Source organism: Polyergus mexicanus, unplaced genomic scaffold (genome assembly GCF_030449975.1).
Source record: "Polyergus mexicanus isolate NDT 795.1 unplaced genomic scaffold, iyPolMexi1.0 SCAF_15, whole genome shotgun sequence".
In the NCBI taxonomy this organism is placed as follows: Eukaryota; Metazoa; Arthropoda; class Insecta; order Hymenoptera; family Formicidae; genus Polyergus; species Polyergus mexicanus.
The window spans coordinates 6784681-6807243 of NW_027223335.1; the positions used below are offsets into that span (position 1 = coordinate 6784681).

The 22563-nt window shown below is 37.0% G+C and overlaps 1 protein-coding gene across 4 annotated transcripts; it reads right to left on the bottom strand.

Moving 5' to 3' along the window:
• Nucleotides 1-315: 315 nt before the first annotated feature.
• Schip1 (Schwannomin interacting protein 1) lies at nucleotides 316-22510 on the bottom strand. 4 transcript variants are annotated; one of them, XM_070307846.1, is made up of 12 exons: nucleotides 22250-22510; nucleotides 18914-18988; nucleotides 17667-17923; nucleotides 17112-17207; nucleotides 14810-15156; nucleotides 13802-14167; nucleotides 12712-13252; nucleotides 11028-11125; nucleotides 4817-4928; nucleotides 4147-4511; nucleotides 3748-3959; nucleotides 316-3464 (listed from the first exon to the last, which is right to left on the bottom strand). In XM_070307846.1, the coding sequence occupies exons 2-12, from the start codon at nucleotides 18973-18975 to the stop codon at nucleotides 3308-3310; spliced, it is 2613 nt and encodes an 870-aa protein (XP_070163947.1). In that variant the 5' UTR covers nucleotides 18976-18988; nucleotides 22250-22510; the 3' UTR covers nucleotides 316-3307. The 4 variants fall into 4 exon arrangements, with proteins under 4 accessions (XP_070163947.1, XP_070163944.1, XP_070163945.1 ...); XM_070307843.1 differs by having other exon boundaries at nucleotides 17667-17938; XM_070307844.1 differs by lacking the exon at nucleotides 22250-22510 and adding an exon at nucleotides 19292-19363 and having other exon boundaries at nucleotides 17667-17938.
• Between the last annotated feature and the right edge of the window lie 53 nt (nucleotides 22511-22563).

Sequence of the window (22563 nt, forward strand, 5' to 3'; positions counted from 1 at the left end):
CGAACTGAAGTTATAGAAACTAATTGCAATTAAACGAGTTGAACGAAATTGTTCATAATGATTTCCTGTCTCTTTTCTAAAGAGATAAAATCTAAAAAAAACTTTATCTAGAAATTTAGTTTTTTATATATATATATATATATAAAAGATAAAGAATTAATGAAGCATCAGTTAAGTTACGAATGATAGCTAAATTTAGAAAGGAGTAAGGAATCGATAATCAGAACCAAGTCAAACAATAGAGCAAACAAAAGCAATAGAAAAAGCAAGATTATTTATAGCAAGTTTGTTATATTATTTGATGTTATTATTTGAACTCTAGTTAATTAAATTCTCTTCTTTATTTGGATTATAGCTAACTTTCTAAATAGAGGAAGGAGAATTTCTAACCGGAATTAGTTAACTAAAGTTGCCGGTGTAACTGGTTCTAAGAACTCAGCGAGACGTCCATCAAAAATGGTGCTCTTTCCACTTTTTCCTCCCTGTCCTACCCATCCTTTTGATTTGATAAAATATTGAGAACGAGCGAGAAACTATCGATGCTTCTCATAATTACAAATTGTGAAAGTACGAAGGAGAGATAGAGATGAAATTGAAACAGAAAAAAAACGTCATCCAATATACTGCCCCAATATAGTGCCTTCTTCACTATTTTGGTTCTCTATGAGAGCGAAACTTGGAGAAAATTGGCAATGAGAAAGAAAGAGAGAGAATGAATGAATGAGTGAGTGAGTGAGTAAGAATGATAAGTGCGAGAATGACGGAGGGCGAGATAGATAAAGAAAGGAAAAGAGGAAGAACTTGTTACAGCATATTTTATTATTGTTTAGTTATTTACAATCTGTATATTATTAATTAATATTATGATTAAAAGTATTTTGTAGATAATATGCGGCTCTCTTTGATGATGCATTTATGACCATCGATTGCGCGAGCATTCGCGATAATTGCATATTACGGGCAATCTTTTTTCGTGGCGTTTGTTTTTCTTTTATTTATATATTGCTACAATCGATGGCTTAAAAGCTGCCCTCGTTCTCGATTAATTGTGGGCAAATGGAGCACGCCTCGTAGAACTAATCAGAGATTCCTTATATGACTGCATGACAAATTTATGATGCAACATTATTTGAGAGTAGGTCTGAATTGCCTTAAATACGTTAGTTAAAATACGGTAAACTCGTTATGTCGTCTTCCCCATCAAAACTATCTCACTTTAAATAATCAAAAAGTTCTTAAAAAGGTATTGACAAGTGAATGTAATCTCAATCTACTTGTTTGCGAAAAAACAATGTGCCAAAAAGAATTCATTTCTCTCATAACACACGCAAGGATTAGAGATTTATGTAGGATTGATGATAAGTGGTATACGTTAAGATGCATGAAATAGGAGTGTTATTCTGTATATGCTACAAAGATTGTCGGTGTCGTTATGTATTTTCGCGCAGCTTTTCTACCTGATATATTATATCTGCACAGATTTCGATAATTGTCGATAGCATGTACATAATAGCGCTCCAGTTCTCTTAAGTAATTTTTTTAAATTTATTTAGAAATTAAGCAGAGAAAGAGAGAGAGAGAGAGAGATTAAACATTGAAATTATTTTCAAATTGCTACAATTTTTAGGTATATGTTTTAACGCAGTATTCTCATTCTATTATTTAAAATAGATCTGTTTTGTATTATAAATAATTTTTTTATTATTATGTATTAGAGGGATGAGAACCGGCGATCTAAGAAACGAAGTTAACTATAGCTATAGTTAACTATATTTAGATTAGTTAAAATTTATTTCGGCTATATTTGAAAAATCCTGCGTGTGTGAATGAGATCGTGTGAGATCGATGCAAAAATAACACGTGATGCAAGAACCGAATAATCCATATGAAGATGAATAATTTTTGATAGCGAATTCGAAAGCTCTGTTTTCGAATAATAACGTAAAAACGAGTACACTCTCCGTGACGGTGCGTTCGATCAAATATTTTTATATTCGATTAAGTTTTCATACTTGCTCTAGATATGAACTAATCGGGGTTTTTTTTTTTTTCTCCTTTTCGTACTAGATCATTTATTTGGATATGTAACGCGTTTTTCATTCTCGACGGTCATTGCACTTTTCGTCTCCATCGGAGGTTTACCTACCTACCTATATCTACCTTCCACTTTTCCTTACAGACGCGTTGCATTATTCAAGAAAGTACATTGACTTTCTTCGTCGCTCGCGATAGATAAAAACTGGTTTACCGTCTCACTAATATCTTGTATATCCGAGTCAGATGGAACGATGAATTTTTACGTGAAAAATTTGTGAAATCAATAACTGATAGTTTCTATTAGCGGATCTAGAGATCTACTGAAGCAAGAATATACACATCCGAATAATTGTGGAATTATCGGAATCTAGGAATGGATTCAAGGTTGTTGTTTCATATGCAATATTAAATTGATACGATTTTACAAAATATTAACATCACATCAACGCACGCGTGAACGATTTATAATGGACGACCGGAACGAAGCGCTCTTTAAACCTTATATGGAATCTCGATACTCTGCAATAATATGATATAAATCTTCGTTATATGTACAACAGAGAAAGGATCCGCTTTTGCTAATGATTCGCTATTATTTATAAAGGCGAATAATCGAATACATTCGTAGACACATGCGTGTCGCGGGACATATTGTGAGCTAAGGGGCCGAGCGAATACAGACGAGCAGGAGATAAAAATGGAGAATCTCTTGGATACAAACGATAGATTGTTGCTCTGTTCGCTTACGCGCGATACGCACATACGCAAATCTCTACTTCCACGTGTTTAATGACGAAGCTGTAAAAATTCTTGGAAATTCACAGGAAAGAGATATGTGCTACTTTCCTTTTATCATGAGAACGATTCCACTGTTATCAAAGTTGACCGTTACAACGTCTTTCAGAGTTCTCGAGCATATGCACCACGATCTCTAACGCAATTATTCTTCTAATCTTGAGAATCTTTTCCTCAAAGAAGGGTTTCCTTTAATATCCACTTTTCAAAAAAAAAAAAAAAAAAAAAAAAATCAATTTTCTCGAGGAAGTTTTCAATGGAGATTCTTTTTTCTCATCTGCCGCGAAGAAAGTTTCAGTTTGTATTCTTTCTTTCATCTTCGGTTCTTTTGTCTCTCTTTTTTTTTAAAGAAGATTTTTTTTATTTCTTCTTCTTTTTCTCTTTTTATTTCTTTGCGTCTCTAAAGTTGTTCGTGGTGTTTTGCTCCGTTCGGAGTTTCATTTCCGACGAGACTGCGTAGCCTCGTAGCGAAAGATTATTTTCTTACAAGGGCAACCAGACCGCGATTCAAATGCGTTAACTTTGGTTTCATGAACAATTTCGTTGGAGTTGAAGAGGACTGCTGATGATTTCGATTTGCCATCTGCTGCATGCTTTGCTGCTTCTTCTTCAATGATTCTTGCTTGGCACCTCTGTTGTTTTTTGCACAAACGAATTCATTACTTTAATATCTTGTTTTTTAGACGTTGTAATTTTTATATTAGCTCAATAATTTTTAATTAAAATTTCATTAATTAAAAAAAGGTACTCAAAAATAACATTTTTCACTAATTTATTTGCAGATACTTTTTGCTAAATATGTAAACAATTTCGATAAGAAAACTTAAATCTCAAATAGATTGGTGAACTCAATATACTGTTTTTGTAATTGAATGTAATAAGTTCTTGGATTATAAATATTTTAAAAGCACTCACAAGTATCGAGTGAGATCCTCCACGTCAACGAGCATCGAATCTTGTTCCATGTGCAAATCGTCTCTCCTCAAAAGACCTTCAACGAGCGCTTCATTCAAGGCAGCAATTCTTGCGTGTAAATCATTCGCCACTACTTGCAGTTGCGCGACATTTAATTCCGTGAGAAGAACTCGGGACAATCTGCGTCTGTCTTCCCCCAATTGAACACCGACCTGGAAAAGATGCAAGATCCTAGAGTTAATTAAATGTGAACGACGAAGCTAGTAATTAAAAAGTAAGCAAATCTGAAATAATTGAATCTCTCGAATATATGATCTTTTCTCCCTTCGGAATTTTTGTAAATGGAATTCTACGTTATTTAGACGATTAATAATTAACAATTTAGAACTCTTTACTAACTTTTTCCAAACTGCATCGCACCATCTCGGTGATGGGGCTCTGCTTCAGCTTCTGCCTTTCCACTTCCATTTGCATGTGTGCCATCTCCTTGGCCTGTGCCAGAGCCATTCGCGCTTCGGTTTGTAGTCTAGCTTGCCGCGCGAAAAAGTCCGCCTCGTCAACCGGCGGCGTGGAATTCGCGCCCGCGTCGAGTCTTAGAGAAGGGAGGGTCAACACCTGCGGCCTCATCGGCGCATATCGCTTCCCGCCGAGTTGCTTCGAACCGAGAGATGTGGGTGTGGATCCGGGAGATGCGTCGTTTTCCGAGCCCGGAGACTCTGTGTCCGACGATGTCTCGTTCATGAAGCAGATCTGGAGGTTCATTCCTGCACAAAATAAATGTACTCTCATGATTCATCGTTTAGTATTTTAATTGGAGGGAAACGTGATGAAAAATAATTGAATCATTTAGCGATTTGATTCAACGATTATTGTATCGGTTATTTTAATAAGAAATATAAAGTATATAAGCTATGTGTGCGAGTAGAAATGAACATGATAAAAATAACATTTTCGCGTCTACTATTTATTAATAATTCGTGCAATAGACTATTACTATTACGAAGTTAAAAGTTAATTATATACATTCGCATATTCGTAAGAGAAAAATAAAATTCAGATCTATACGAACCACTCTGGAGACGCGATTGAAGACTTGGCTTTCGTCCACGTTCGGCGCGCAAATCTTCGGCATCAGGTCCCATGGCGAGTCTTCTTCTGATTTCTTCACGATCGTTTCGTCGCTGCAAACACAAAAAAGGATGGGTAGTATATTAATTTTACATCGCTCTTGTGCATATATGTATACGAGATCATAAATCATGATAATTGCTAAATACTTTACGTGAATATATATAATATTGCATACTGACTAATACACGCGTATAAAGAATTAAAAAAATTCTTGAAAAAAAAAAATATGAGAGAGATCTAACATAATATTCAAACACAAAGAATGATCTTCTATCCAGATATAAGACGCGCAACGAATCTAAAGTTGGCGAACATTTAGCAGCGAATGTAAAGCATTTAAAGATTCAGAAGAGAAAGTTATCCAATCTAATCCTACGTGTCATAAATAATTAACGTGTACACAATAATTAATGAATAATAGAATTAATATTTCTCGATGTTACATTACGCGATTACATATCGTTTCAGTCCTCGACAAATTTTCACGAATCAATTCGCACCTGCAGATTGCCATCAGATTCGCCACGTACAACCCTGTCAAACCGTGCAATCAGATCTTCTCTTTCGCTCTCCTTCGTTTCTTCCGATTGTTCGACCGCTACAGCTGATTCTGGAGGTTTATCCGTTTCCGCGATAATTTTTTTATCATCATCCTGACGCCACACATGCACACACATACAAATTAACACTTTTCACTTTTATAATGTAATATACGCGATGAGACAATAACGACATTATTTTGCCCTCTTGCGAAGGGCGACAGACCTTCACGGATTCGCGAAGGAAATGCATATTTATCGAACACATGTTATGATAGTTATAGAGACAATATCTTTTCAGAATCGTAAAACACTAACAAAAATAATTTGTAGTATCAATGTGTCAGAGAGAGAATTATTTGTGAGAATAATCTAAATTATATATTATATATCTTAATTATTAGGTGTACAAATAAGTTTCCGCCGTTTGACAAAAGTTGGCGCCACCAGTAAGTTATGGTTAAAATTGTCAGATGTAAAACGTCCTTATCGTAAGATTGGACATCAGTCAATAACATAACCTTAAAATATTAGTGATTTTTTTATCAGTATAATATATTCTTTTGTGTGCGAAAATGTCGAGTTTTGAGCCGAATAAGCGTCATTTGCGGGAACTTTTGATTTACTTCTTCAATTTGAAGAAATCTGCAGCTGAGGCGTATCGATTGCTTGTAGAAGCATATGGTGAGGCTGCCTTAAGTGAGAGAAGTTGTCGTGAGTGGTTTCAAAAGTTTAAGAACGGTGAATTTGACATCGAAGACAAAGAACGTAGCGGAAGGCCGAAAGTGTATGAAGACGCGGAATTGGAAGCATTATTGGATCAAGATTCGTGCCAAACGCAAGAAGAACTTGCACTTACATTGGGAGTGACTCAAAACATTAAGTTCTATTCTTTCACAATAAATGCCCAATTTTTGATAAAAAACGGCGGAAACTTATTTGTACACCTAATAATTCAATCTAACTATATAAATTATATATCAACATCTTATATAAAGATGCAATTTCGATTATAGATATTTCGCAGCTCAGTGTGCAGAGTATACTAAAAATGTCCACACACAGACAGCATTCTCATGCTTGAGTTTAATTACAGATTATTTGACGAATAGAGTAAGGCAATTTGCGATTACGGCAGGGGAACTTGCTTCTACGCTAAAAATCTGTTTGTTCATTAACGCCACGATTTCCACGTGACCCACTTTCACGCCTGCGTTGGTCCGGAACCGTACCGAATCGTATAGTTCGTCGACCTTCCTATCGGAACGACAATATTAGTAGGCTATTATCTGAATCAGACGAATTATTAAATCTGGCGCATCCAAGCTCGACACCACAATAATAGTAATAATGCAACCGTTTATTTTTTTCCGCACGTGTATCGGTCACGTGCAAACGAAATACGCACGAGAGGTAGAGAATAGTGACGTTTCCTTACATTTACAATTTTCACATATTTTCTATCCCATCTGTTTGATTTTTATCACACACACACCCATCCGTTCAAATATAATTGAAAATATTATATTTTTTAAACATCGTTATTACCACACTTGTTCTGACTCATAGAACAGTTTGTATCAACATGTCTTGCGTTGGAATGTATATGACGACATTTCCGCTTTTTAGAGTATCGAAATTAAGCATGCTGCAATAATCATTCGTTGCTATACAACGACAGTATGAAAAAAAAAAAAAAAAAACTATAGTAACGCTGTCAATGAAATATAATGGTTAAATAAAATTAGAATACGATGGGAGAATATTTCAATAGCGAGAAATATTATTGCTCATTTTTTGAATCTTGAGACAATTGAATTTATAAATTATTTCGCAACTGCTGTGTGACATCATTGTTGGAATATATTAAATAAAGTTTTAGTTAAAGTGTCTCCTTGACTATCATAACACATTCCGAAAAATTATCAATGGAATCATTTTTTGCTCTTCGAATCGATATTATCGCGTCGTTCAACAAAATGCAATTTATCTTTGATTTTGCATTAATTTTTATTGTTTTATTCGTCGGATAAAAAAAATAAATTCAATAAAAGATAAAGAATGAAATTATATTAATCGAAATGAAATGACGATGTAACTTAGATATTTTCTCCTATATCGCTTGAATCGATATTATCGTAAACAAGATTCGGGAAAAAAGACGAAATTCCAAGCTAAGAACGGCTTCGTGGATTTCGTGCACTTGTGCATCTCTTTGTATCTAAGTCACATCGGATTTTTGCACGTCGCGAATCGATACAATCGTCGCCCTTCGTCCTTCGCGATGCGCGCTTCCCTTACAAAATCGGGATCGTTGTCGTAAGTAAACGTGTAGAGATCCGCGACGAATCTCGAGTCCTTCTTGTAATGTTTGCGCGACTTGTTGCTACTGCCCATAATCGCGCACCACCTTGTCCTTTTTATCGTGAGAATCCGTCAAATAAAATTCTTCCTCTCAAAAGGAACCTCATCTGCAGAATTCGCAGACTCGTCTAGATTTCCTCTTCCGATCTCTTATACTATTTCGTTCCTTCCACTTCATGAAGTCGGTTTCTCGCTATCGCGTATAGATCCGAGTGATCTAGAAAGCAAGTCGTCGATCGGACTTGGCCGAGATCAAGGTTGTTGAGGTGCAGCTGATCCCGAAGACAAGTCACGAGACGATTTCTTCCCGCGCGCGCGCGCGGAACGAAGACGGCACAAGACTGCAAAGCGAAATCCTTCGTCAAGGTTTGCTGGCCGCGAAGGTGGTGCTCAATGGTGATGGCGATGATGGTGGTAGTGGCGGCGGTCGTGGAGGTGGCCCTGTCTACCGAGGCCTAGCACCTAGGAAGGCTTCTCACGGAGACCGTCGGTGAAAGTGCTGAACAAGAATGTGTTGGCTGCTCGTATGCGTTGGCACGGCCGCGTTTCCGAGTTCGCGCTTGTGCAATTCGCTTCATCTCGCGGAAAATGGGTGGAGAATCGTATCCGATGCCGCGCTCGATTGATAGTTTCCAATAGCTCTTGGAATGAATGATCCGATAGCGAAATATTAGGTGATTGCTCGATTAAGTTCGTGCCCGATTTAAATATAAACTTCAATAGATTATATTTTAGAGATAACACTTGTATTAATCAATTATATAGTCTCCATTCTTTTCTACAATGGTTTTCCAACGATATATAAGCTTGTCGATTCCATTTTTGAAGAAAGAACTTGGTTTTTCTTGAAAAAAGTTTCTAAGGTGGTTTTCGACAGCTTCCTCGGAATTGAGATTCTTGCCATTTAAACTATTCTGCAAAGACCGGAACAGATAAAAATCTGAAGGCGCAATATCTGGAGAATATGGCGGGTGCTGCAGAATTTCCCATTGCGACTCCTGCAGTTTTCCTGCAGCTTATTCCTTTCAGTCAGGAGATGCGGCATCCAGGTATCAAGCTTGGAAATGTATCCAAGCTTTTTTAAATGACGAAAAGCGGTTGAATTATCGATGTTCAGCCTCTCAGCAATATCCTCAGTTGTAATTCTTGGGTTTCTTTCCACTAAGGCATGCACAATGTCATCATCGATGCCAGAAGGCCGTCCAGAGCGGGGTTGATCCTCCATGTTGAAATCACCATTTCGAAATCTGCCAAACCACTTTTTGACTGTTCGGAGAGCAGGAGCGCGGTCCCAATAAACGCTTTGAATATTTTTTTGTGCAATCCCAACACTCACGCCTTTCCGAAATTCATATAGCATTACATGCCGCAAATGCACCTTTCGTTCTCCATTTTTAATGATTTTTCTTATGCACAAATGGACTTATCTGAACAATGTCTGACGCTAAATTGACATAAAACAACGTCATCTATTCGGTGTAAGCAACAATTACCACACGAAAACAATAGAACTCCGCCATGCAGTAACTTAATGCCATATATGAAAATCGGGCACGAACTTATGCAATCATCCAATACGTTCATCTTGTAGTCTCGTGTTCGGTGGATCTCATTCGAAAGTAAAATTTACAGACGCAAGAAAGTTGATATATGATATACATGTCTCGTTATCTCTGTTTTTGCATCGTATTTCGATTTCTGTAGCATTGTATTGCATTGTATGCCGTTGTCATTCGTAGCATTAAAGTTAGTAGGCTCGGTAACTCGATAACTTTGCAATCTGATAACTTGACAAAACGTGAACGCTACTTGGAAATAAGAAAAGAGCGAGGGCCTCACCGGTCGAACCTTCTTCCTTTGCGTAAAGAAAAATATTAAGGACTAAAGACACGACAAAAAGACACTGTTCGAGTGTGAATCTCACTTAAATATTGATCTGCGAGAAAGTAGCGCGTAAATCAATTTCTAAATATTTTACGAAAACATTTTTATCTCGTTCCAATCTGCTGTGTATTCTCATACATATTCTCCTTCTCACAGAAACGGCGTAGATAATTGTGTATTTCGCTAGAGATAATTAAGGACATACAAAATAGAAAGTTATACATTCAATTGGCACAATTCTATTATGTCGTATTGTGTGCTTGGAAAGTTTAAAGAGTGATCTGACGCGCGCAGAGACGCTTCAAATTTAACGCGCTACGCAAGCTGCAACGTCGACTGCGTCGCGTCGTTGTAACAAAAGATCGTTAAATCATCCTCGGGGTCGTGCGTAAAGCGTTTCGGTCGATCGATCATGCGTTACTTCTGACCTACGCGCGCGATTCAGCGTTCGGTGCACGATCCTCTCCGATTTAAACGAGCGAGGATCGAAAGTCGTTGTATCGCAAAATATAATGTGACCTGCGCGCATATTTTTCTCGCAACGATAATTGAAAAAGTGATATATATCTGCATATCTGCGGGCAGAGCTTGGTTATTTATACTTCATCGCTCCAATGTACTTCGCTCACTTGTAATCATCGAGCGTGCGTGTCAGGGTTTATCAATCGCGCGATATAAACCATTACGCCTGTCGATATTAATAATCAGGATCTTTCATTTATTTTCAATCATTCTTCTTGATACTTGGTAAATTTTTTTTTTTTTTTTTTCCTCATGGTTTCGATAAATTACAAAGATTATTGTAAGTAGAAAGATGAGTTTTCGTAGCTAAGAGAGTAATTTTGTTAAAACTAAAATCGTTAAAAATTAATTTAAAACACGAGATGATTCTTCGTATATCTTGTTTATACGTCTGTTCTGGTATCAGAGACCTACATACGCATCCGCCCACAATACATACATACAATAGATGCCTCCGCAAGACGCATTCAATTTCGCAGACGCGAAACTTTCGACATGCAGAATCGGCGCTTTATCCGCTGTCTGCCAAACATTCGTCAAGTAGAATACATGTGAATGAACCGAAGACTTTCATTGACCCGAGAAATTGAATTAATAAGCATTAATTTAAGCTTTTATTTCTGTATAAAAAAAAAACACACAGAAGGAGAAAGGAAATATCGGAAATCGATAAAATTACATATGGAATTATGTATGGAAAGGGTGAATTAGTAGATAAAAATATATACAGAGTCGCGTGTGATGGAGATCAAATCTCAAGAGATTAAGAGATATAATTCCTAACAATCTTTATGAATGATAATTATTATTCGCGTAAAGAAGAAATTGTCAGTTACTCACCCGACGTTCCTCCTCGCGAGCAGCTCTGAGATGCGACTCGATCGCGTCGAGATCGATCTTTGGCATCGCCGTCTCGATGTTGTAAACGTCAAAGCCGCCTGTAACAGTGCGCGAGCGTTAAACGTGAGAACGTTTTGCGGCGAGGAAGGCATGACCGAAACAGCCGAACGGAAACTAAAGGAGTGTCGGAGCATCGTGTGCATGCGTAATCTCGAGTGGTCAGCCTAAAATTTACGATTTATCTCGTTCGACTAATATATTTTTCGAAACAAAAAAAAAAATCAAAGGGATCAAAGAGTATATATGTATGTCCGTTACATAGTATAATACCCTCTAAACACCCAGGGTTGGGAAGTAACGCGTTACTTGTAACGTCGGTATCGTTACAGTTACTTTTTTTCGGCAACGATCGTTACTTTTTTCTGTTTGTAACGGTAACGGTAACGTCGTTACATTTTTACAGTAACGGTAACGAATCAGCCGTTACTTTTATCGTTATTTTTTGATTCTTTATTATCTTATATCTATTCAATAGATGTATTTTTTGCAAAATATTTTGTAGCCTTCTATCATAGGCTGCATTCCGATAGTCACTGCCAGTACTGAAAATCTATAGTTACGTAATTTATAGATTTTACAACACTGATAGTGAATATTGGAATACACTCTTAACAATATCAATATTTCCCTTATCAATATTTAAAAACAATGTTTGATAAAAATTTTCGACAAAATTGAAATTTGTAAATTACAATTTAAATTCCTATAAAGATAAGCGTATTAAGAAGTAAAGATATTAACATAAAAAAATTAGAATCGTTAAATAAATTTAATATAAAAAACGTATGCTATATGGAGACTAATTTAGAGTTTTTAATCGTAACATAGATTATTACACTTAATATTGATTATTAAATAATTTTATAATCTAATAGCTTATTTTAGTATTACAAAAAACAAACACATGACGAGAAAGTAACGAATCGTTACTTTCCAAGTGACGGTAACGGTAACGCGTTACTTTTATAGAGTAACGTTCCCAACCCTATTCTTGCCCAAATCTATTGTTATGATTTTCGGCATTGATTTCTTCGTGATTTGATATCAATATTTTATGGATTCCTAATTTAGAAGATGTAAGAACGTCTGTGAATTAGGAAGAGAAAATTTTATTACGCTAAATTAAAGGCAACTTTATTTTAGTGTAAGTTTACTTTGAAATTTAACACATACTGGGGTATTTAATATTGAAAACCATAAACTTGTGGCATCGCAAAAAAATACTCACTAACTAAAAAAATAGCCTTTGCACTTGCATAACTGTACGTAATAATTATGTGTAATTCGTCGGATACACCGATAATGCACTAGTAATTATTTTTCCAATTAAGTGAAAAACATTGTATTTAATTATCGTAAAATGTGCCGTAAAGTACATCGCGTGCATTCGTTGGAAAGAGCATGTATATGTAAAAAAAAATATACATAATATATTTTAGATTTTAGAGAAAGAAATAATAATACTTAATATTTAAAAACAAACAATTATAGGAAAGAGAGGAGAGAATATTAATCCGTGCGATAAACAATGATATTAATAAAAAGGTGAGACAGTAATACAAAAATAAAATAAAAAATGAAATAATAGAAGAGATAAGAAAGCGTCGTGTATCGATGTATTCACCTGATCCATTATCGGATATGTCGGTTCTGCGTTTATCGGTACGTCTCTGAGAATTAGAATTTCGCGATTGTTGCTGCTGTTGCTGCTGCTGACGGCGCTTGGCCTGATTCTTGACCATCTTCTCCTTCTTCCGAGCGTCCGCGCTAGACGCCTCCGGAAGCTCGCGATCGAGCAGCTTGTTGGTATCCTCTATATGATCCTTGATGACCGGGGTGGATCGCGATTGACCGCAGCGTATGCTCTCGATCGACTCCATGGCGACCACGTCCGGCACCGGCTGGGCGTACTTCTCGAAGTCGACGCCGATGTCACGACCGATGCTCGACAACAGATCGATTTCCTCCAGCTTTGTATAGGTCGGTCGCTCCTCGGCGAAGCCTTCCGAGTAATCGCTGTTGCTCTCCGACTCGTCGTCGTCGGCCGAGCCGCCCGCCGACGTCGTCGTCACCGGCTGACGATTGCCTATTTTGGACCGGTCTAAGTGAGGCAACTCCTTTGCCTCGCGTATCAGGTCGATGTGCTCCACCGCGACGTCCTCCGTCTGCCGAGATCGTTTTCGTATTTAATCGACCGTACACGAGAGTTAGACGGACGCGAAACAGCCGGTGACAGGAAGTAGGATTAATCGGGATGGCGATTGTCATGCAAATTAATTGTACGATGATGTTACAGAGATATTGTATGGATATTTTATGATAATTAAATATTAATCGTATAGATGAACAATATATTGTAGTTAACATGAATTATTGGAATAAACAGAAAAGTCGGGATATATTTAACTTGTGTCGGATCATTAATGAATAAATATATATGTTGTTAAACGCGCAAGAAATTAGTTGTTATTATAATAATTAGATATTAATTGTAATTAAGCAATAAAGGATAACGATCAAATCTAGATATTAATTAAAATCAGAACACAAGTTAGATATTATCAAATATTATTTACAGTCAAAACTAATATTGTAGATTAAACGAGATCATCTCTTTTCAGATATCTCGCCTTTGCCGCAAATTTTCACAAGATTCATTTTGAAGATGACAAATCGTCATCGCAAAAAAAAAAACCGCCAACCTGAACACTCACCTCGCTGATCTCGCTGGTCTTTCCGGAATCCAGGATTTCCTCGATTTCGGCAAACTGCAGACTCTCGTTCACACTGGTCGTCAGTTCCACCAGTTCCACCTGGACGGGTACCTCCCTTTCACGCTTGTTCTCGAGGATCGCCCGCGACAGTTGGGGCGTGCGCTCGCTTACCTGATCGGCCAGACCCTCCTCCCGTTCATCCAGGTGCGTCAGGTGGGTCTCCGCCTCGACGATGCCGTTCGCGACGACCTCCTCCGGTTCTGGCGATTGTGCCTTCTTCTCGGATCTGGAGACCTCCACGCTCTTCACGTAGTTGATGCACTTTTCCGAAGGCGGCACCACCGACTCGTACAGAGAGGTCACAGTCTGGAACGCGAGAGAGACGAGAGCGGCGATGATGATGTCACGCGAGAATACTCTCGTAGGAGTATGCCCGATTATTTTTACGCGTTGATAACTCGCGCCGGCTGCTCTCGTCCGGTTTTGTCAGTGACAAGTTTGACTTGACTCATAGAACGAATTCGCGGGATTGTCGTCGACAGATGAGAATTTCGCGTATCTAATTGGTCCAATCTTTTTGCTGACGGTCAACGTCGACGGCAACGGGATGAAACATCCTTAACTCGATGAGACAAATCGATCATTCATCGTACATTTACATACATTTTCTTCAGAGTTTAAAAATATTTAATATTAAAGTACTTGAAGATGAAACGATACTATCAAATATATTAATTATAATTTGAATTATTAATAACAATATTAATCGACAAAAAGATCATTTTTGAAACAATATTCTTCACGAATATATGATTACTTGGCAAAGAAAGGAAGGATTTTTAAGAATATTGAAAAGTTTAACATAAAATTAGACTTCGTAACAATGTACGCACATGTCGCATCGTCGAATAATCGTCGTTTGTATCTACAAACTTTCGAATTTATAGTACTTTCGTCTTTACGTCTACTTTATGACATTAAAATCCATTCTCAAAGATGCTCGATTACCTGTATATTAAACTTGGGCTTCTCGTAAAAGATCTTGCGGTCGTTGCGCTGGCCGCAGAGATGATTGATGCTGTCGTCGTCGACGTTGTTGTTGTACTCGTTGCCGTTCTCCTGGACTACTTCGCGGTGATGGACACCGTAGAGGGACGGATAGTCGGAGCAGCTGTCGCGCTCGTCCTCGGTCAGGTCGGTATCCGATAGCAAGGAAGGCGCCAGATGCTGGAAACCGGGGTAGTTGGGGTTGACGATGCCGCGACAGCCCGCGGGTAGATTCCCTTCCTCGGACCAGTCGGACCACTCGGAAGGGGTCAGCTCGCGCGACGAGTTCTCGTGCGAAGAGTTACGTCCTGAAACATTTCACAGTTGCGCTTGTCTCAATATTGGTCGGATAATTGGACGTCGCCGCGTTAGATGGTTCATGGTAAAAAGGGTTCGCGATCGCTTCACGCAGTCCTCAATGACTTGGCAAGTATATATATATTGTACAACTCATCGTATTTGTACAGTATGAATAAATCATCTAGCTTAATTAATTGATTAGTAGAGTGTCTTCTGACGTGCTTTTGCTACTTCTCGATCTTGGAAAAATTCTCGGTGCCCCGTGATTAACTTGTTGCTAGGTAGATATTGTCGATTGTCATTGGACAGATCAGTGATACCGTGATTAATGATCGCGCGTTCTATAAGATTTATAAGATCTTTGATTTTATACGTGATTACTTGCATAAAGACTCGGCTGCATATAGATTCTTGGCTTTACAGGCCGTCATTCAGGCTTATGGATCCTTTGGTTTTATGGTATATGTCTGAGGCTGTTTGAATATTATTATAGATTAATATAAGAAATTTTTTTCTTCATTTTATATAAATTCTTCTGAAGATAGTTAAATAATAAATTATATAAATTATATAGTTTTTTTAGACATACAATTTATATACTAAATTTAAATTTATAAATTAAATTTTTATCTATGCATCCTTTACATTAGAATATTAATTCCGTACATTAACTCTAGAAATTTTTATAGATAATAATTGATCCCATGGTTGATTTCATAATTCTCCTCTTACGTATAATTTTCAGAGTTAGCATTAATCATAGATTTGGAATCTATGATAAACAATGATCATGGAATTATCACGTAAGCTAATTATCAATCCGTTAACTGCGGATAACTTCGATTCAACTAAAAATTCCTGCTCTTTACGGATGATGGTTAATGTCAAGGATGCACGCGCGCGTTATTAATGACATTCAGCGGAAAATATCGAAGTTCGCTCCTGCAATGAAACCTTCAAACGCCATTGCTTTCCAATAAAATCTTGAACATTAGCATAGCGTGGTACTTAAAACATGCGTGTCTGAAAAGTAGGCCAATCTATAGTTCGATGGACCGGCGGAGATCTATATTAAATATTAATGGATCTGACGATACAGATGTACCATCCGTTCATTACTCAGAGATTTTTCGAATGACTTTAAATCTATTCAAAAATATGTACGTTTATTTTATCATTTTGGTCAAGTCAAGGACACCGTTAATTTCTTAAATGGAACCCCCTATTTTTTATTGCATATTCTTATAGCTTACCTCGGTAGCTTTCCAAAACATTATAATTAAGTATTTTTTCATTAAGTATATTTTTTGAGTTATTTTATATTTTAATCTGACATATTTTGATATAAAAAAATAAAATATTTTGCAACATATTCAATTTTCGATAATCTTACCGTAATACTTTTATATACAGAATAATGAGACAAATCAATTAGTGCAAAAAAAAAAAAAAAAAATTGTTAAAAAAAATACATTGTAAATAATTTTCTTTAAAACAATTATTTTTCTATACTAATTGATTTGTCTCATTATTCTGTACATAAAAGTATTACGGTAAAATGATCGAAAGCTAAATATTTTACGAGATATTTAATTTTTTATATCAAAATATGTCAGATTAAAATATAAAATAACTCAAAAAGTACTTAATGAAAAAATACTTTATTATAGTGTTTTGGAAAGCTCTCGATGTCAGCTACAAGAATACTAAATAAAACATGGGGGTTTCCATTTAAGATTTTAAAGTTGACCTTCACATGACCTTCAAATGATTTTCCAAGGTCAAATCATTGTCACCATCTTATGGCCCCCTTGAAGCCACGCAACTTTTGTTTGAAACATTTTTCTCTTCCGGGCTTTATTTTTGAGATATTCGACTGGATGGATTAAAATGGGCCACCCAGTATATGTATCCTTTCAAGATGATTAAATCATATGAAATAATTCAGAACGAAGGAGCTCACCTTCGTAATCGGTGAGGCTCTCGACGGAGCTGCTCCTTCGTATCCTCGACTCGGTCAGATTGTTGTTTACATTGACGGATTGCTCTTCGATCGTGCCTAACAATATAGATCTCTTGCTTATATAAAAATATATTTTTTTCGTCTTTCTAGATCCTCTTTATCGATTCTTTTTCTTTGAATTTATTTCAGGTTTTTCACATCTCTCTAATATAATTAAATTGCACAAGAGAAATATATCAGATACGTTATTATGACCTAACCTGAACGATATACTACTCCATCATTCGAAGCAATCATTGCTTCATGCTTAAATAAATGATCGAAGCAAAAATATAAATGACGTAAATATTAATACAGAATGTAATTAAAAATATCTTATTGAGAGCGTGAGATAAAAATAACTCCAACAGACATAATAAGCCAATATTCTACTATCTTCTTCAAATATTTTTATAAAGCACAAAAGACACATCTAAAGGATAATTATTTCTTTGCTTTTTATTTCGACACATAGTATATATATATATATATATATATTTGTAGAACAATACTCACCCTCGTAGTCGGCGAGGCTTTCGACGGAGCTGTTCCTTTGTATTTTTGGCTCGGTAAGATTATTGTTGACGTTGGTGGATTGGGGATTACTTTGCTGGACGTTGTCGCGCGCGATTGCCAGGGAGGACCACGTGGTGGTGTCTTCGGCCAGCCGAAAGTCCGCCGACTCGTCGACCGGATAGTTGGGCGCACGCGGCTCCCGGGTCGCGTTCTCGTTGCGATCGCCGCCGATCTCGCCGGCACCGATCGACTCGTGCCTGCGAAGAAGCTGGCTGTGGAGCGAGACCGAGAAATGAGTCCAGGTGGATCGATACTACCGTCGCCGTTAGGTGTATATAACACTTGGGTCTCCGCCGAGGCGGTATAGGCGGCAACCGTCGTAGATCAGACGTTTATATTTAGCGCCTACTTGTAACCAGCGACTGATCAGGCAACTTTGTCACAGTCGGATAAATATTATATATTACATGATTGATACGCACAATCTGTATATGATGTACAACCGTTATGATATAACCGTTTCATTTTGATATAATGTATATGTATATTGCACGAATGTGGAAAATCGAAATATCAAAGGGAAGCGAAGGAAGATGCGAGCGCATGCTCATAAATGAGGATATTATTAATAAATGCTAATTAAAATTAATAACGTACAGTAATAATACCGAGATAGTCGGTAGGTCATTTTTCCAGGCTTTAGTTGTTGAAATTATTACCTGTTATTAACTGTTTAATAATTTCTTAAACGATTTACTTGAAATTAAAAAAAAAAAAAAATGTTTTAAAAAGCGATTTGTATTTTTTGTGTATTTTTTTATTTTTTTTATTTCGAAAGAAAAGCTATTATCGCAATTCTTCTCGGATTTTATCAAGAAGATATGTATGGAATCATATTTAATTCCTAAGTACTTGTTCTGGAGTTGAAAGAAAGATCGAATTAATCGAACATTTAATGCTAATCGAACTAATTTTTGTAAAGAATGTAAATTTGATGAAAACAAAATGTATTGATAAAAACTGTGCGAAACCGATCATTAATCGTACGAGTATTAAAATTGACCCTTAAAACATTTATTATGTAATATGGAAAAGGAAAGCGGCGAGGCAACTTTTCGCAATCGTTCCCTTTCATGTCCCTTTTCAGGATTATAGGTGATCATTATCTCCGCACATGATCGCCCGATCCGACGATTAACTCCCGTTCGTGAGCTCGCCGAGGATATCATCTCATCAAGGGTACTTACTTGTTGTTCAGTCCTCCGGGATGCAACGGCACCGAGATCGAGACGGATTCCCTGAGCCGCATATCGATTCCTTGTCTAAAAAAGAATACGAACGGCCAGTTTAATTCACCGTTCTCCGAGATGAAAGGAGTCTTGCATGCACCACCGGCACTAATTTTTCTCTATCTCGAGGAAGAGAGAGAGAGAGGGGAAAGGGAGCGCGCGGAAACGGGATCTCTTCTTCGCGAGGAGTCCCGATCGCGAAACGATAACGTTATCGAGAGGCTGCCAATGGAGAACGAGTTGCGACGGAGTCGCGAATCGATCGCGAGACACCGTCTCACCGTCTCCTGCTGGCATTCGCGAAGCTACCGAGGGTAAAAGGGAATGGCGACTCACCGTCCGCCATGTTGAAGCCGTGCGCAAGGGTGCTCGCGTTCAGCCCCGCCGTTTATCGACTCGCGACCGACACCCTCGCCGGCCCTCGCCCGCCCCCCTCTCTCTCTCTCTCTCGCTCGCTATATCCCTCTATATGTTCACCAATCCCCCGCTCCCACGATGCGCCAGGAACGATTTTACATATCCGGGCACCCTAAGAATTCACATCCCAATGCCCTCACGTTCACTCTATCGTTAATTCTAATGATGGACGCTCTGTCTGTGGAATTTTTTTCTCTACATCTGTCTCTTGGTACATTACATAATTTTCGAATTATCTGTCTAGATATATTAGAATGCGTCACAAAAATGGAAAGTCCGATTAAAAGATATTTACATAGAATAGTTTTGATTGTTGCTATTATTGAAGAGATATTATAAAATTTTTATAAATAAAACTTTCTTCGAGAGAGAGAGAGAGAATCAAAATATCAAGATTTTATCACATTACATATTGGCTAAATTTGATTAAATTAGTCTTTTATTAGCAGAATTATAATTATTATTATCGCATTTAATATGAATGTTTCAAAGAGAAAGAGAGATCTCTCCTCTAATATAAATTATATTATTTATATTTAGATATTGATTATAGCAGAGAGAGAGAGAGAGAGAGAGAGAGAGAGAAAATTTTATAAAACTAAACTTGCCTCTTTTTGTGATTTTCAATCAGGAATTCGAGAAATTCTACCATATATTAGATTTTTATGAAAAAGTCTGCTTTTTCACTAATCTAAAAAAAGAGATAAACATATACATATAAATTACGGGGGGAAAAACCCTGCACTGCGAATGACGCAATTGGTTTTTTCGTTACCCCCTGGAGCCGGCACTGTCGTCTACGTACTGTCATCTCCGTCTCGCACGTGCGCGTCAACCCTCAAGTAGCTTCGAGGCAACCCCTTAACCACCCTCATCATTTTTCTCCAACCCCTCGAGTCTTTTTGCGCGATACGCACCGCGTGTCCAACGTATGTACTGTATAGAGCGCGAAATAATAATTTGGCGACCTGCCAAGAGAATATTCGCAATTTTTTAAAATTTATCACGTACGATGAACGTCGATAATTATATCCTCCCCCTCCCATCCCGCATTCACTCTAGTAACATTTACAATTTATTCGCCTTGAGAAATCAATTTCGAGTTTTTTAAGAAGAATGATCGTAAAATATTTTTCGATAGAAGATTCAGAACACGCGCACTCTGGCATTTCTGAGATTTAATTCGATTCAAATACTTACATATAATTTTATATTTAAAATTCAAATTATATTGTATATATAATAAAAATTTGTATTCTATAAATTCCCAAAATTTGTTTTATCCTAAAATCTATGTTGAGAGAAGATATTTAATTTTCATACTTTTAATAATTCAATTTAGCCGGCAAATTTTAGATTAGATCTAGAAAAATATTTAGATTCTAAGAAACATAAAATACATTTTAGAAATATCTCTCAGTTTGAAATTTTTTAGACACCGTCTTCTCAATCTGAAAAGCTGCGATGGTTTCGCAAGTGCGTTTACTGGCGTAGTCACGCAGAGTCCATGCGTCGATCGATCGACTCGCCGCCGAGTTTCGTCGCGTCGTCGCTCTTTCCGCCTTGATGCTTGGAAGAGCGACTCGTCGACACGCATTTTTATACATGCACATTCGTCGGTCTCGCCGTTAACGAGATGCATCGGGCCGCATGCATGGCTGCGTTCCCCGCTTCGAGATCCTCATGGCTGCTGATCGCACGCGAAATACGCGTACGCGAGCGAAGAAATGTACAGTTATCGTCGGTCAATTTTCGTTGTTGTAACGCCAAGAAGCATTTGGATGACAGAAAAATATTTAAAAGATGATGGAAAAAAAATTTAAGAAAGCTTCTAAATCAAAAATGGAATAATTCGTTAGAGCTGCGAATAATTAAAAGGATAATCCGCTCTCAATATATTTTGATAAGGAAACTTAATAGTTATTATTTCATAATGATTTCACAACAATGATTAGATGAATATTCACTGGATATTATGTGAATATCATTAATGATTTTTAGAATATCATATTGAAAAGTCAATACATTATTTCGATTTTCAACAATTTCAAAATTAGTTCACTCGAATTCACACAATTTTCATTGATTTATTCGTCAATTGAATTTGTATATAATAAACGATCGTTCCTATTATATTCTTTGCTAGCTACGGAAATAAAATTGTATCGATACATTTTGTTATAGGTTTGCGACTTGAACGAAAAATGAATCGATATAATTCTTTATATCATTCCTCAAAGAGAATTTCAAGAGCTTAGAATATTTTTATCGGATTAAAATATGCTTAATTCTAATAACAGCACATTTATATTTGTAATTTGAAAAGTATTTTATAAAAGAAATAAAAAAGGGCTCATCTTAAATAATTCATTAATTTATTATTCTGAAAAGAAGTAGATCTTATATGGTCCATGCCTTAATAAATATTAGAAGATTAAAAATGAAAATCATTTATTAGCATTATTTTGCGTCTAATATTGTAAAATATGTTATCAATCATTATTGATACATATATAAATATTTTCCTACAATATCAATAATTATTAGACGATAGAGAAGATTGTATTTTAAAACTTGTATTTGAAAAAATTAGTTTCGCATCTTTCAGACATGATATTTAAATACATCGATTTAATTAATATTCTCTGATCGATGAATCAGATAATTATTTAAATAAATTTGCCTGGATGAAAAAAGAAAATTGAAACGCAAAGAACGGAATTGATCCACACGATTTTCATTCCGTGTCGAGTTTTAGGAAAAGAACAACCGCACGATACAACTCACTCCCACGCAATGACGTACAATCGCGCACCTGCATATATCTGCTTATATCTTCGCGTACATTATTCGTGTACTTAAACTCGTATCACTTACGTTTTCAAATCGGCAGGGCGCAAGGAAATCTCTTCGCTATCCTACGATGTCTTTCACGCGCTGCCTCAGAGATCTCGCATTCGCCGTGATAAACTGACGGGAACGTGTCGCACCAAGTGTACAGCACTTGGAAATGTACACGATGAGCGAGCGTGGAAGCGAAAACCGGACGCTACCCTGTGACTCACTCGTAGAAATGCAAAAGGAAGCGCAGCGATGCGTTTTCATGCGCGGCGCGAATGAGAGGAGACTGCGAAGCCACGGCGTTCAATGTCCTTCTCTCTTTCTCTTTCTATTCGATGGATATCACATTC